We start from the raw sequence: 16,224 nt of genomic DNA, 5'->3' as shown, positions 1-16,224 counted from the left end.
GTTTAACTGAAAATAGCAGATCTGCAAAGCTATGAGTTTAAGGATCAATTAAGTGAACCTAAATTTTCCAGAACAAAGAAAGGATGATTAAATGAATCAAATTTTACAATGTTTTTAAATCTTAAGTGAAATAAATTTCAGGTTTGAGATATAGTTAATAACTCTGAAAAGCCAGAAAGACAGGTATGGTTAGAAAGATTATTTCACTTATTGTTAAAAAAAAAGCAGCAGCCACCTAAAAAGCCAGAATAACACACACCTAAGAATATAAAGCAAGTGATTATGAAACTGAGTGAATTAGTTTAGCTTCAGCAGCAGCAAGAAGGGCTGTATCCAATCAGTGCAGTTGAATACCTGCAGGAACAAATTATATCACTTCCTTGTTGAGCCAGTTGACTAGCTGGAACCCTGCTAGGAGACATAACAGATGGCAATGGTGGTGCTGGGGAACCTGAAAAGGGTAGATATTTAACCGTGAAAATCCTTTTCCTCTTCTACATGCTATACATTTTGAATATACATTTATTGACATTTCCTTTAAATATTCAAAAACTAGGATTAAAAACTGGAATTAATATATTTGCTTTCTTACATGAATGGAGTAATAAAAAAATGGATGCTACCAGTTGAGTTCTTGTACACACTTTTCATTGAACTATTAAAACCAAACAAAACACATAATAACTATAGGAAGAAACTTGGCAAGATCATGTCTAAACAGGACTGTACCTGGACTCTGCTATTTTCAAATCAACGACTAGAATGTGATCCAACTCCCACAGTTGATTGATTTAAAGCATAAGTAAATATTTTATAACTTGCTACTACTCTTACATATGAAGGAAAGCTCTTCAAGTATCAAATTTATAACTAAAATTCAAAGAAGAAATGTGAATAAATCATAGCCTTCACAGGAATTGTAGCCAAAACTTTCAAATCATAAATCAAATATCACATAGTGTAGATGATTGCTATTCACAGTATGGATGCAAGGGACTTGTATCAATGTTATTTGGGAACTCATTAAAAAAAGCAAAATCAGGCCGGCCCGGTGGCTCAGGCTGTTGGAGCTCCATGCTCCTAACTCCGAAGGCTGCTGGTTCGATTCCCACATGGGCCAGTGGGCTCTCAACCACAAGGTTGCCGGTTCGATTCCTGAAGTCCCACAACGGATGGTGGGCAGTGCCCCCTGCAACTAAGACTGAACACGGCCTTGAGCTGAGCTGCCTCCTGGATGGCTCAGTTGGTTGGAGTACGGGCTCTCAACCACAAGGTTGCCGGTTCAACTCCCACAAGGGATGGTGGGCTGTGCCCCCTGCAACTAGAAATGGCAACTGGACCTGGAGCTGAGCTGCGCCCTCCACAACTAAGACTGAAAGGACAACTCAAATTGAAAGGACAACAACTTGACTTGGAAAAAAGTCCTGGAAGTACACACTGTTCCCCAATAAAGTCCTGTTCCCCTTCCCCAATAAAATCTTTAAAAAAAAAGAAAAAAGGCAAAATCTCAGGCTCTGTACCTTAATGAGGGGCTTAATAAGGCCCCGACCCTTAATAATGTGAAAAACCTTAATTTAGACTGGATCTAACATTTAAAATCCAAACATGCAACAGACCTAATATATTGGCATCACCTTTCAAAGTGAGGGATACTTGTTTCTTTAAATTTGTTGAACCATAAAATTTAAAACTGGAAGAGATGAGGGAAATCAACTAGTTTGACATTAAACTATGGGAGAAACAACTAACTATAGGCCCAGAGAGGCTAAAACAGCTTCTTATTAGAGACTCAGATGTTCTGAATCCATACCGTAATATCTCCACCATTAAATGCAATACAGAAAACACCAATCTATAAGTTACTTGTTGAGTCAGAAGGCACTTTAATAGGTTATCTAGTCCAATCACCATTTTAAACAAAGACTGTCTCTACTATCCAAGGCACAAGGGCTTCTATTATATAAGGAAGTGTTATTTAAAGACGACTACTGTAGTTCCAAGAAGTGGAACAGAACAAAGCTCTGTTGTTCTGGTTATTACTGTTTATTAAACTTGCATAAGACATAATCCCATGACACAACGGTAGATGTGTATAATATATGTAACAAATGATATAGAAGTTTCCAAAGTAAAATAGCAAAAGACAATCGTGTTAAGTTTTTTTGCTTTACTTTCAAGGGTAATTTATCACTTCTCTGTATCTTCAACCCTTTAAATCACTAATTTAGACTAAATTAGTTACAAAAATCATTCACTAATATCCAATAAACATAATTCTTAAAAGTCTAGGATCTTACTAGTTGACTAAACTTGGGGTACCAGCTCTGTTTCATTTCAACAACAGAAATCTAGGAATATGAATATATGCATGTAATGATTAAAACAAAACTCAGGTGCCAACTACATTCTTATGAGCTTTGATCTATTCATGATTTCCACAATTATTGATTCTGCAACATATTTGTTAGGCATATTTCCATATTTGTTGTTGTTAGGATGAAGTGTAGTTTCTTTTAAATTTGCTCTAGGGTTGGAAAAGTAAACAGCTAATACTCTTCTTGCAGTAACTGGTCAAGAAATAGTCCATATTAAGTTACCATTCAGTCATTTTTCCCCCGAGAGCTAACACAGCCCCAACTCCTTTAACATTTTTTCCTAAGACCTATCTCCTAAATTTTAATCATGTTGCTTTTTCGCACGTTCATTCCAATTTATCTATATGTCTTAAAACAAAGGCACTTAAAACAACTACAACTTTCCAATAAATGCTTAACTAATCTGAGTATGGCAGAATGATTATCTTTTTAAATATATTGATCAATAATACAGTTTGTGTTAAAAAATGTTTTATAAAGTCAATTCAAAGACACATAAATTACTGCCATTATCATGAAATATATTTTTAATCCCAATTTGAAGGATTAGAATGTATCTGTGAGCAAGTGAAGAGTGACTGGCATTTTCATGCCCATGCCATAATAGCAGTTTATAATGGCTAATTGATTTCCATTATTGCATAATATTATTGTTTATTAAGGGATTAAACCAAATGTCAGCTAAATAATTTCACTGAAAATACTTAAAATGTCTTAATAGTAAAAGTATTTTTTCATTCTGTTAATATTTAAATTTGGAAATTAGTGACTGCTCCAGAGATGGTGTCACATTGTACAGTTAGTCAGCCTTATATCTTTAAGCACTCGTAATTTTAGGCACTCAAATATAGAATCCTATTATTTGCAAAATGGCTAAGGATTGCAAAAGCATGCAGATATGTTTTTTTTTCATTTTGTGACATTACAATATATTTACCAAAATTAATTTACTTCACTGAACATAATCTATAGGTACTACTTTACAGGTCTGTAAAGAAAACAATTCTTTTTTTAACATCCAAATGTTTACTTGATTTCACTCATGTGGGGGAAAAAAATAACAGAAAGTTTGTTATTAGGCAAGAGCATTAAAAAAAGGAGACAACTTTGTCCTTTATATTAAAGATAGACAGAGATATATATGAAATGTGCCCAGAAAAGAGTTAACACAACAGGTATAACTGCTTATTCTTAAAAAGACCAGCTTACACGACTGGCCCTTGGTTGGTGTCAGAACTTAAATTTTGGGAAGACTCCCTCCATTCCCAGAAGGCTAAGACTGGCTCACTGTGCCTCAGCTGTTGGTACAAACAATGTGGTTTGTGGTGAATACCTGCCTTCCTTCCAAGTGTCTGGAATCTTGGTACATGCTAGGCAGACGGTGTCTGCGGGAGCAATGTCCAACAAAATCCCTGGGCACTGAGTCTCTAAAGAGCTTCCCTGGTTAGTAACACTTCACATATGTTGTCACAGCTCTGCGGGGTAGAATTAATTGTGTCCTGTGTGACTGCCCTGGGCCTCGTCCCCCCCAGAACTTCTACTCAGGCATCCTTTGCCTTTGCTGATGTGCTTGGTATGCTTTTGCTGAAATGATCATACGTCGTATATGGTCTGACTATATACTGAGTCCTGTGAGTCCTCTTAGCAAGTTACGGATCTGATGGTGGGCGTAGAGACTTCCCGTACGGCAGTCACAGTACAAAAAATAAAAGTTTTATTTTCCTAATTGCTTTGAAATAGATAGGAAACATGTATTACACAAATCAATATTGACTTACAGCTATAAACTTAGTGGTTGTAAGCTAAAATAATTTAAATCTGCATTTTTTATATAATTTTTGAGTTTTTATTTCAGTATTTTAAAACCAATTCCTAAACAATAATCAGTGAACTTATGTGTTGATTTATATAAAGAAGACTACTAAAATAATTCTTAAATTAGTTAAATTGAAGCGAAAAAGGATTATGTTTATAATTGGGGCTTTATCACAGAATTAAAGGGTTCAACTCTTATGCTTTATTAATAAAGGTAGCGTTTGATGAATTTCTCTCATCCTCCACCCCTGCCATCTTTAAAAATATATGGGCTCATACCTTGAAATTCTCCTGCTTCAGTAACCCCCTCTTTGGTACTGTCAAAGCCATGAGATGTAATTTGGGTTTCTGAGAGACCAAGTCCGGCTGGTAATGAACGTTTCAAATCCTTGGCAAAATATGAAAGAAGAGAAAATTTTTGTGAAAAAAATCTCACATCACAAAACAGTTCAGAATAATTGTTTCCTTTTAAGCACATCTTAAACTATTTTTCTTTCTGCTACGTAGTATTCCCTTATGCTGACACAGTATTCTGTAATAATACATGATCAGCAGCAAACTCAGTAACATTTGCTATTAAGAGGTAAAGTGTATGTCAAATACAAAAATACCTCGATTATTCTGGAACAAACACTAGGCAGGTATCAAAACACATTTTTCAAATTTCCAATCTACTGATACAAAATTATTCGAGAAATCACTCAAGAGAATCATTTAAAAAAAAAGAATTAAGGTGACAAAAAAGCCATGTCTAGTGTTAAATATATATATATATTAGACTGATGTCTAATATAATCATGATAAGCATGGCTAATGGTCAGTATAAACATTTCATTCATTTGCAATATTAATTTCCCTTTGATTTCAAAGTCAGCTTGGTAAATAGGGCTTCTCTGACTTTAATCAGGGTGAGGTAAGGGAAATTTCCTGCTATTTAGATTTACATTAAACACTGACAGTAGTAAACCTAATTGTAAATTAGCTTATAATTGGAACTTAACTGCAATAAATATAATATTCAACATTCAGCCTTACCGTTAAAAAAAAGAGAAAGCCAAGGAACAAAAATTTCTAATTAAAAGTCCCTTCTTTCCTCTGGTTTAGATATTATGAATTACCCATTCATAATCAGTCTATGAATGGATCCTATTGGTTTTCCACAATGACAAGTTTAGTGATACACTAAAAGATAAAGGTCTTTAAAATCCTTTTTGAATACTGTACCCCATCACATATAGTGTACAGATATAATTTGAACATTCAAAACTGACCTTTTGAGTTTTCCAATTTGCAAAGTCAAAACTTAACAGATACAGTTTCTCATAACCGACAAGTGTTGAAAAGGATTTTTCTTGAGAAGCTCATTAATTTTGCCTAGGCAATTTCCTGATTTGGTATGGGAGACACTCAATATTTAGTGAGGTCAATTCTTATCTTAATGTGATTTGTCAAACAGCATCTGACACAAGTGATGTTCTCTCCTTGTTATACGTTCAACCCCCAGCACGTTCTGTTGTCTCCTTTGCTGATTCCTTCTCATCTCCTCAACCTCTAAGTTCTGGAGGTACCCCATGGTTCAGTCAGAGGACTTTTTCACCTATACTCATTTCTTGGATAATCTTATTGATTCTTCTGGATTTAAAAATCATCTATACACTGACGACCGCCCAATGTCTGTGTCCTACCTGGGTCTCCCTCTTTAACTACAACATATCTAACAACATCTCTGTCTTTTCCACTGGGATGTCAAATAGGCATTTCACACTTAATGTGCCCGAAATCAATCGATTCCACAGTAAATCCCCACCCCCACAACAGACAGAACAAAAAAAACATGACCAACAGTTTCCTTTCAGTTAATGGCATCTCTACTACCAAAATCATAGCCAAAAATCTTAGCAGTTACCTTTGACTCTTCTTTTTCTCTTATGCCCCCATCCAAACCATCAGCAGACCCTATCAGACCTATCCTTGAAATATACCCAGGACCAAGCCAATTCTCAGCACCTCCACTGCTACCATCGTGATGTAAGCCAGTATCCTATGTCACCTGGATTATCCAAGAGCCTTCCAACTGGTCTCCTTGCTTCTATCCATGACACACACCTCTAACTCCACACACCAACCACAGTTATCCCCTGTGCAAAACTCTCCAACAGCCCCCAATCTCACTTGACTAAAACCCAGCCTATTAAATCTTCTTAAGGGATTACATGATTTGACTTCAATGTCCAATTAGCCTCAGCCTAGCAGCCACATTGTTTCTTTAAAAACAGTGAACCTTTTTTTTAGGGCCTTTATATTTGCTGTGTTTTCTTTCTGCAATGCTATTCTGCCAGAAATCCACAGGACTTGCTCCTATATGTCCTGTCCTTTAACCAGAGGCTTTCCCCTGACAACATATAAAATAGCAGCTCCCCCAATCTTCACGCTGGAACTCCCTATTCTGCTCACCCTGTTTTACTTTTCTCATAGCAGTTATCACTAAGTAACATATTATGTGTATATGTATTTATTTTTGTCTCCCCTCACTATACTGTAAACCTCATGAGAGCACGGAGTTGCCTATTCTGTTTACTGCTATATATTTAGCACCTGAGATAGTGCCTGGGATACAGCAGATGTTCAATAAATATGTGTTGAATAAATAAGTGAATTTGTTAAGTGAACTAAAGGATTTATGACTCAACATTATTAGAGGAAGAAGCTGCTATAGTAATAGGTTTCTTTTTAAATTTAACTTAATGAATATTTGCTTACTCTTAACTGTACTCTTTTTTTTTATTAGACTTTCTGGGCAAAGAAAAAGATAAGATACAGTCCTTGCCTCACTGGAGAGACAAGAAATACCAACATTAACGCAAAAGTTGAGCTTGGTTCCAAAGTAAAGACAGCAAGTATCAGAGGAATTCAGAATAGGGACTAAGTCCATGAGAACCAAATAGGAAAGTACTGCTTGAGCTCTGGAAAATAAAGGATTATTTACTAACTGAACCACATTTAGTGAGCATCAAGTTCATGACAGCCACTGCTTTAGACACTACAGATACAGCAGTGTAGGAAACAGATCAAGTCTCTGCCCATATTAGACTCACATGGGGGGGTTGGGGGAGGAAGAGACTGATAGTAAACAAATACATGTATATAAGGTAATAGTAAATGGTGTGAATAAGTAATAAGTACTAAATAAGTTGTTTTTGTTTTCTTTTAAAGGCAGGATAAGAGAGATACAGAGTGACAGGCAAAGGGTGCTACTTTAGGTGGGGTACACACGGAAGGTCTCTCTCAGGAGGTGAAATGTGGCAAGAATCCTGAACAAAGTGAGGGAGTGAGCCCTGTGGCTATGTGGGGAAAGGGCAATGATTTAAATGTTTTATTTCTTAATTGAATGGTAGACAAGTAGGTATTTACTGTACTGTGAATTCACTTCACTGAAATAAAATTCACATGCCATAAAATTCACCCTTTTAAAGTGTGTAAGTCAGTGATTCTACTAGTACATTTACAGAGTTGTGTAGCCATTACCACTAATTATAGAACGTTTTCATCACCCAAAAAGAAACTCTGCATCCACTAGAAGTCACTCCCATTCCTACCCTTCCCCAGACCCTTAGAACCACTAATCTACTTTCTGTTTTTATGGATTTGCTCACTCTGCACAGTCATATAAATGGAATCATATAGTATGTGTCTTGTAGCATACTGTGTTCAAGATTCATTCATATTAGAGTATATATCAGTTCGTTTGTTTTTATGGTTGAATAATATTCCATTGTAAGGATATACCACCATTTGTTTATCCATTCACCAGTTGATGGGTCATCACTTAGATTGTTCCTGCTTTTTGACTATTACAAATAATGTTGCTATGAACATTAGTGTACATATCTTTGGCTGGGTTATGTGGTAATTGTCTGTTTCACCTTTTGAGAAATTGTCAGACTGTCTTCCAAAATGGCCGCACCATCTTATATTCCCAAAAGCAATGTATGAGGGTTCTAATTTCCCTACATTCTCACCAACACTTGTTATTGTCTGTCATTTTTGATTATAGCCATCCTAGCAAGAATGAAGTAGTATCTTAATGTAGTGTGAACCTGATTTCCCTGATGACTGATGATGCTGAGCATCTTTTAAGGTGCTTATTGGCCATTTGTGTATTTTCTTTGGAGAAATGTCTATTCAAATCTTTTGCCCTAGTTTCAGTTGGGTCATTTGTCATTTTACTGTTGAGTTGTAAGACACAAATCCATTCTCAGACATACGATCTGTAAATATTTTTTCTGTGGGCTGCCTTTTCACTTTCTTCTTCATGGTGTTCTTTGAAGCACAAAAGTTTTAAATGTTGATGAAGTCTAACTTATTTTTTGTTGTTCTTGCTTTTGGTGTCATACCTAAGAAACAAAACTGCCTAATCCAAGGTCATGAAGATTCACATCTATGTTTTTCTTCTGAGTTTTATAATTTTACCTCTTAACATTTAAGTCTTTGATCCATTTTGAGTTAACTTTTGAGCATGGTGTGAAGTCTGGGTACAACCTCTTTCTTTGCAGGTGGATATCCAGTCATCTCAGCACCATTTGTTGAAGACCATTCTTTCCACATTGAAAACTGTCTTGGCAACCTGTTGAAGCTCAACTGACCACAAATATAAGGGCCTATTTCTGTACTCTCAATTTTGTTCCATTGACCTACGTCTTCCTTATGCTAGTGCCATCCTGTTTTGATTACTGTAGCTTCATAGTAAGTTTCCAAATCAGAAGTAGTGAGTACTACAACTCTATTCTTCTGTTTCAAAATTCTTTTGGCATTCTGGATCCCTTGCATTTATATATAATCAATTTGTAAATTTCTACAAAAAAGTAAGCTGGGATTTTGACAGAGATTATGTTGAATCTGATTAATTTGGGGAGCATTGCCATCTCAACAGATTAAGTCGTCTAATCCATGAACATGAGATGTCCTTCCATTTATTTAGATCTTCTTTAACTTCTTTTGATGACGTTTTATGGTTTTCGGTGTACAAGTACTGCACACATTTTCCTGAGTATATTCTTATTTTTGATGCTATTGTAAAAGGAATTGTTTTCTTAATTTTATTTTTGGGTTATTTATTTCTAGTGTATAGAAATAAAATTGAGTTTAGCATATTTCTCTCATATCCTGCAACACTGCTGAACTTATTAGTTCTAAACACATTGAAACAACATACAAATGGCCTAGAGGTCCAAGAAAGTTGCGTTTGCTGTATTCTTGGAACTTACCTAAAAGAACATTACTCATTTGAATCATCTGCCCTGTCACAAAATATTGTATTAATCTCCAGAAAAGAGATATAGTAGTAGCAGTAGTTGGAAAGAGCGGAGCTAGTGATAGATTAAATAGTAAATATAATGGATGTCTCTGATTACCTAAGTTTTCAAGAAGTTTCAGGAACACCTCCCATCTTGTCATGCGTAGCCCCCAGGATAAACGACTGCTAGTTGTCTACATCTCACTCAAACCCTTCCAGAGGTCCTTTATTCAACAAGCAATAGTGCTTCCAGAAAACAAACAACAAAAACAAAAAACAGAAAAACACCTCTTGTCCTTTATGTAAAACAGTTGTAAAATCTGAAAAGCACTAAGGCCTTCCTATGCGTAAGCTGTTAATAACAGAAGGAGTCTAACCAAAAGTGGTACAAATATGCCTATTCAGATTCTGCACAGAATTATCATTTGATAGTGGTCTGGCAGCTAAGAGCAACACAAAATGATAAGGGCTATATGAGAGGAATGCATGACTTGTGAGATAACACTCATTATTGTATGAGCTTTGTTGATTGTTGTTTTGTAAAATACATACTCTCCAAGCAATATAATTTAGCTTCATAGTTCACAAAAACTTAAAACATGCCATTACATGAACCCTTAAAAAATTTTAAAGTATCTCACTATAAGGCTATGCCTAGCTTAGAAACTTTTCAAATATCTGTGACTGCATTCACTCCTATAGTTTCTGGAACATATTTGAGAGACAATGAGCCCATTTATAAGCAACAATGTAAAATCCCTAGTTTACATCTTGATGTCACTGGCATTCAACTCAGAATTTAAGACTTTGCAAAGTTGTGCTTAATATGGAATAAACCTAAAATAACTTTCTATTCAAGTTACGAGGCTAATGTGGCAGAATTTAATAGTTTTTAAAAGTAAATTTTCAAATAATTAAACTAAATCAAAATATAATGCTTTTGGCAAAAAAGTTTCATGCATATTTTAAGTCCTTTTCAAAGGATACAAAGTAACGTTTGTAGTAATAGCTTCTATAAAGCTGTGAAGGGGTGCTCATTTTCAAAAATAACTTCTCCGTTTTGTATATTTTAAGAGAGGTAAGAATAGGAATAAGGTTAAAAACGCAACTTTGCAATTTATAGTTTAGCATGGTAATCTACTTTCAAACTAAAGTTAATGCAAGACCACCAACACATAAAGAACAAAAAATGTTCAACAAATTTGCTTTAAAATACACATCCTTAATAAGATGCACAACACTACAATATATAAGCAGAACTTGACATTCATTAATTAATCCTCCCCTTTTACTTAGAATGAGGAGAAATCTTGAGTAAAGGAGTGATTCTTAAAGCCTATATTGTAACCACCAACAATCTGTTAGGATTCTCCAAGTACTTCATAAATTATACAAACTCTTCTCCCTTCGTTTCCTTACACTACTATATAGTCTCCCAGTTTTCCTCCTATCTACAACTACATCTTTAAAAGTGGCTTGGTGTTCTTTACTAACCAGTTCTAGTCTCTCTACAAGAGGTAGTCCTAAGTCTTCCTTCCCTTTCCCCTTGGTGACCTAATTGATCTGTCTTCCTGGTCTCTAGTCTTATTACTCCTGAATTTCATTATTCACACTGTAGGCAGAAACAACTTTCTAAACTGCGAATTTTTTATGTCATTTAGTGGACCTCCACAACATTTTAGAAAAAATCCAACCTCTTCAACATGGTTTTAAGGTTTTGTGGGATCTGGTCCCTACTTCTCTCTCTAGCCTCATTTCTCACACATCTGCTCCTACATTCTCCACTTCAACAATAAATGGTGAATTTGCAGTTCTGTGGTCTCACACCTCTTGTAGGTTGTTAGAGTTGCCCTTCACCCTTCTTCATCTGGCTGGCTCATCCAGATTCAGCTTGGACAGCAATTCCTCAGGCAATCCTTCCATACGCCTCCAGTCTCAGATCACGCTATACGTGGCCTATCACATCCCTTCTCACACGGTATTAAAATTAGTTTGTCTATCTCTTCTCTCCCTGCTGCCTGTAAGCTCGCTAAGACCAGGTTGCTTATTGATCTTGTTCCCCTTTAGTATTTCTAGCACCTAGCAGATATAATACTAATATTTCATTTACAAAGAAATATTCTACATTTAAACATCCTATCTCATTCTTTTAAACGTATAAAACCTTCAAGCATTTACATAATTTTTAAAGAAACAGATTGAAAACTTTATGTTAAATGTTCTACGAATTTTGATGATGTCAAATCCGCTTTGTTGTTTTAACAGTTAGTTGCCTATATGGAACGGCTGCCAGAAGCAAGGCTATCACTCAGACTCCACAGCCCCAGTTCTACTGTAAACACACTGCAACCTCTTCAGCCTTCTCAGAGTGGCCTCTCTGCCTCCTCTCTGCAATTACCTGGAGTCAAAGCTGATGATTCTCCAACATTCTACTTTTCAAGTGAGTGGAAGGCAGGGTCAGCACTTTTCTCAGCCCTCCACTGGCACTTCTAAACTACCAGTTCTCAAACGCTAGTTTGGGTAAGAATCACCTGAGAAACCTATTAAAAATGCAGATTCTTCTTAGCTGCCTGTTGCAAATGGCTTTAGGTTGGAATGTGGAGTCCGGGAGTCAGAATTTCAAACAAGTCAGCCCGGTGAGTCCGGTGCAGGTAATCCTTTATCTATATTTTGGAGAACTCTGCGGTACAGAACTGCTTTCCAGGCCTTGCACAATACTGACACTCCCCCCACGTCACCCTGCCTCACTGCGCTCTTCACATCTTAACACTGTCATCTGCGGTCTTTCCAGTCAATCTCCAATATTTACTGAGGGCTCTGGCATTCCAGGTCTTCTCCTCTATCCCCAGCTCCTACCATTATCCTGGGTGTTCCCAATCTTTGGCATGCCACTGGGCACACTTTCAGGGAACGATTCTACACTCAGTTTGCAATTCCTTTCAAAGTGATAGATAAGGTGTGTAAGGTGAGTTTTCAAAGCTCATTAAAACCATAGCCTACTAATGGCATGGTATGTAGTAAGTTACTTTATTTTTAAAAAATACAAATAGTGAAATATTTAAAATGAAATAAAATCTATTGCATGCGCCTGTCTACCTATGTTGATGCAGAACGACTGGTTGTAGCAATAAGAGTCTGTAAAGGTGTACAATTTTGTCCTCCTTAGTATACTTATAGGAAGCCTAAAGTTGGTAGTTTGATTCAGGTTTGGTAATTTGTAGTTGGATAAAGGGCCAAAAAATGTTGAAGGCAGATAAAAGATATATTAGACTAATATAGTACAACCCAACCTACACTTCATTCTCAGATTTCATTAACCTCTTCATCTCTAATGCCTCTCATCTTTCATGCCCCATTCTATTTTGGCAACTGGAACTCCCAAGGCCACTCCTTGGACCTTGTCACCAGTCAGGAAGAAACAATTCTGGAGTCTTAAGTCTAATAACTTACTTTATGATCACAATCTAATCCTATATTTGTTATTCCATTTGATCAAGATAACAAATCTCTTGATTTATCTATTTTTTCCATTTTATTAACACACACACACACACACACACACTCACACACACACACAATCTCATTTCTCTCTCTCCTGTTCCCCTCTTACTCATTCAACACACATTTAACAAGAACTTATAGTATCACTTTTTTGGGCGGGTTTTACTGCCTAACCTCTTGGCTTCACCCAACCACTGCACCTCCTAACTCTAGATTCTAAGTAGTACTGAGTTAGATAATGCAATCATGTACCAACTTGCATCAAGGAAATGCTGAATTGACTCAAAGACTATCCCTGGAAATATTTATATGTATCTACATTCAAAAAATTCCTCCTGGAGATGAAAAAACTTATCTATGGTAGCGTTTGTTTATAAATAAAGGCACAATCTATGGATTCTAATTAAGATGGATAAGGTTTCAGCCTTCGTTTATATTTATTCACAATTTTTAATAGATTTCCCAATCCAGAGTTAATTTAATATATATATATATATATATATATATATATATATATATATATATATAATAAACACATATTTTAAAACTTACCTTGTGGTAATAGTACTAAGAATATATTCTATACTTGAAAAGTAAATATAAAATGAATCTGGGTTTGCATGGGTTAAACAATGAAAAACATTTGCTGTACCTCTGAAGGACCCAAGATACACATTTGATAAAAACTGGCATTCAGAAAATCCCCCACCAAATCAGTGTTGCCACTGGCTGAGCTTGCTAAATTTTTCAGATGTGAGTAACACAAAAATGTTACTATACATTATGGAGACAAACTCATCACATGCTATTCAACCCCTAGGGTAGGATAACTGAAATAGATAACGTGTTAAAATTTAAGTCATTATACTGGAATTCATTCCTTTATTGAGTACTATTAACCGTAAACTGTTGTATGCACACACTGTCTCTCCCTAAGGGTGATTCCAATCTCTTGGGAAAAGCAGATAAATAGACAGTTACAACATTGGGGTGAAGTGAGGAAATATATCCGAAACAGTCTTCTGACAATTTCTATTCCTTCCCAAATCTCATCCAGACTGCTAAAGTAAGTTATCCAGACTGGTAAGTACAGGGGAATGGAGAAACTACTTATTTAAACAAAAGCATTAAAGAATAAAACAACAATAACAACAAAGACCTCACACACCAAAACTTCAAAAACAACAACAAAGATGATACATGCTGGGAAAGGACACAAGATGTATCAAGTCTAAGAGTAGCATAATATCTCTTCCCCGTTGTTCTAAGTCTAGAAACCTTGTTTCTAGTTCTGGCTCTAATATCCCCATTCATTCACCCAACATTTAATAAAAGCCTCCATTACTACTACGTGCCAGCACTGTTCCCAGGAGCTGGTGATAAGGTAATGGGAACGCTCTTACCCTCACCGGACTTGCAGTCAAGTCACCTAAGCTTTGGGTTAGCTAGGTTATAGGGGTAATTCCATCACAACCTCAAGGACCCTTTTCCTCAGTTGTAAAAGTAGTGAGTCTTGGGGCTCTCTAAGGTACTCCCACTGAACTAAAATCTTGTGATTTAACTCAAAACTTGTAGACCAGGAGTTTTTAAGACCCAGGGAACCTCAGGATCTACAGGCGGGGTTCAGGGAGTCCTAAACTCCCTAAATTTGATATTTGGTATTTTGTGTATATATAAATTTTTTCTGGAGAAAAAATCCATAGATGGAAAAATTGTGGATTTTAGTTTTGGGCCTACTACAGGAAAAGTTTCATTTTAGCTACATCTAAGGTAATTTCTGTGAATCTGTCAAATAGAATTTAAGTCACATGAATTTTCAACCATCTGAAGCTAATATTTGCTTCTTCTCTTTAACTCATGGCACAAATTGCACATTTCTAATCTAATATTTTGACCAGGACCCTAACAACAAACTATAAATAATATGCAGTTCACAAGTCAAAAAGTAATTTGTATTATTTAGACATTAACTTTACTAATCTTTAAAAAATAGGAATTACTTTTTATTTAGAAGCAGAAATATTTTTGCTGTAAACAAACTGCCATGATACCAAGATTATCCTATCCTCTCTACATACAGCTGTTGCCCCTCATCTTAATAAAGAGTAATAAACTTCAAAACATTAACATGTTAAACTGCTGCCAGAGGATTCCTATGACAAGTTTTGCCATTATAATCTTTATATAAATGTGAAGAGTTGACCTGAGCCTCTCAGACAGACTAAGAAGGGAAATCCAATGAAAAATGAAACATCTGCAATGAGACCGAAAAACAAAACCATTTACAATTTCACTGCCTATACCACAGTGACACCAACTGGCTAGCCAAGTTATGACAACTTAATAAGCTACCACCTTCATTTTATACAAGATGTTACACTTTTTGAAGTGCATTATGCAGTGTGCATTAAATAAAAACCATTATATTACTTTAAACAACAAATAGGTATAAAAGAAAGATGTATATAAGTAAAATGCCTCAGAAAACTCTGGTTATGATCTAGTTTCACATATGAGATCTCTTTACTAGTCTATAAAATATAGTATAATGCTAAGCAATACATTTTAACACTTCCATGAACTTTTATCTATATCCAAATAGAAATATGGATTTGAAATGAAATTTCCCTTTTATTGCTCAAAAAATAAAGGAGGGAAAGTATGTTGAAATTTAGTAACTATATGCCTAATAGAACTTGAGTGCAATTTATTCAAAAAGGTCAAAAGGTGCTTTTGAAATATTGTTTTTACTCATGATGAAAGGAATCACATAGCCAATTTTCATTTTAATTAAAGTACATTAAAAAATGCAAGAGACTTATGCATACATTTGTAATAAGAGCAAATACAAACAGAAACAAGTTTTATGATGTTGAATTTCTTCAGGGAAGTGAAGTGGGACGTACTGGTTGAAATGGATTATTGCTTCTTAGGAGCCTTGCCCACTGGTAAAGTTCATATCCAGTTAGGGGAAAACTCCAAGACAACATCTCATTTTCGTTTTTCCCTGCCTTCCAATAGAAAGTGAAATAACACTGCAGGGGAATCTCCAAAATGAGAATTTGACGCTAACCAATGAGTAAACTTAGAAAGCAGGAAGTTAACTGGCTTTAACTGCATAAGCAAAGAACTTACACAGATATATTATGGTTTAATTCACTTCATTCTAGTAAGACTTCGTATTACAAAGTTAAAATGTGAAAGGATTAAAAAAAACATTTTTCAGTGTTACTCAAAGGC

At 35.6% G+C, this 16,224-nt stretch overlaps 1 protein-coding gene across 1 annotated transcript in view; it reads right to left on the bottom strand.

Moving 5' to 3' along the window:
- The window catches only part of ARFIP1 (ARF interacting protein 1), an 82,861-nt gene that overhangs the window by 41,939 nt on the left and 24,698 nt on the right, over positions 1-16,224 (bottom strand). Inside the window, 3 exon segments of the mRNA XM_081076773.1 lie at positions 355-364; positions 366-451; positions 4,470-4,578. Of these exon segments, the coding sequence (XP_080932899.1) occupies positions 355-364; positions 366-451; positions 4,470-4,578 (205 nt within the window).

This window comes from Rhinolophus hipposideros (assembly GCF_964194185.1).
Source record: "Rhinolophus hipposideros genome assembly, chromosome: 16".
Lineage (NCBI taxonomy): Eukaryota > Metazoa > Chordata > Mammalia > Chiroptera > Rhinolophidae > Rhinolophus > Rhinolophus hipposideros.
Note: the sequence above shows the minus strand (reverse complement) of the source record. Positions and strands in the feature narration are given on the sequence as shown.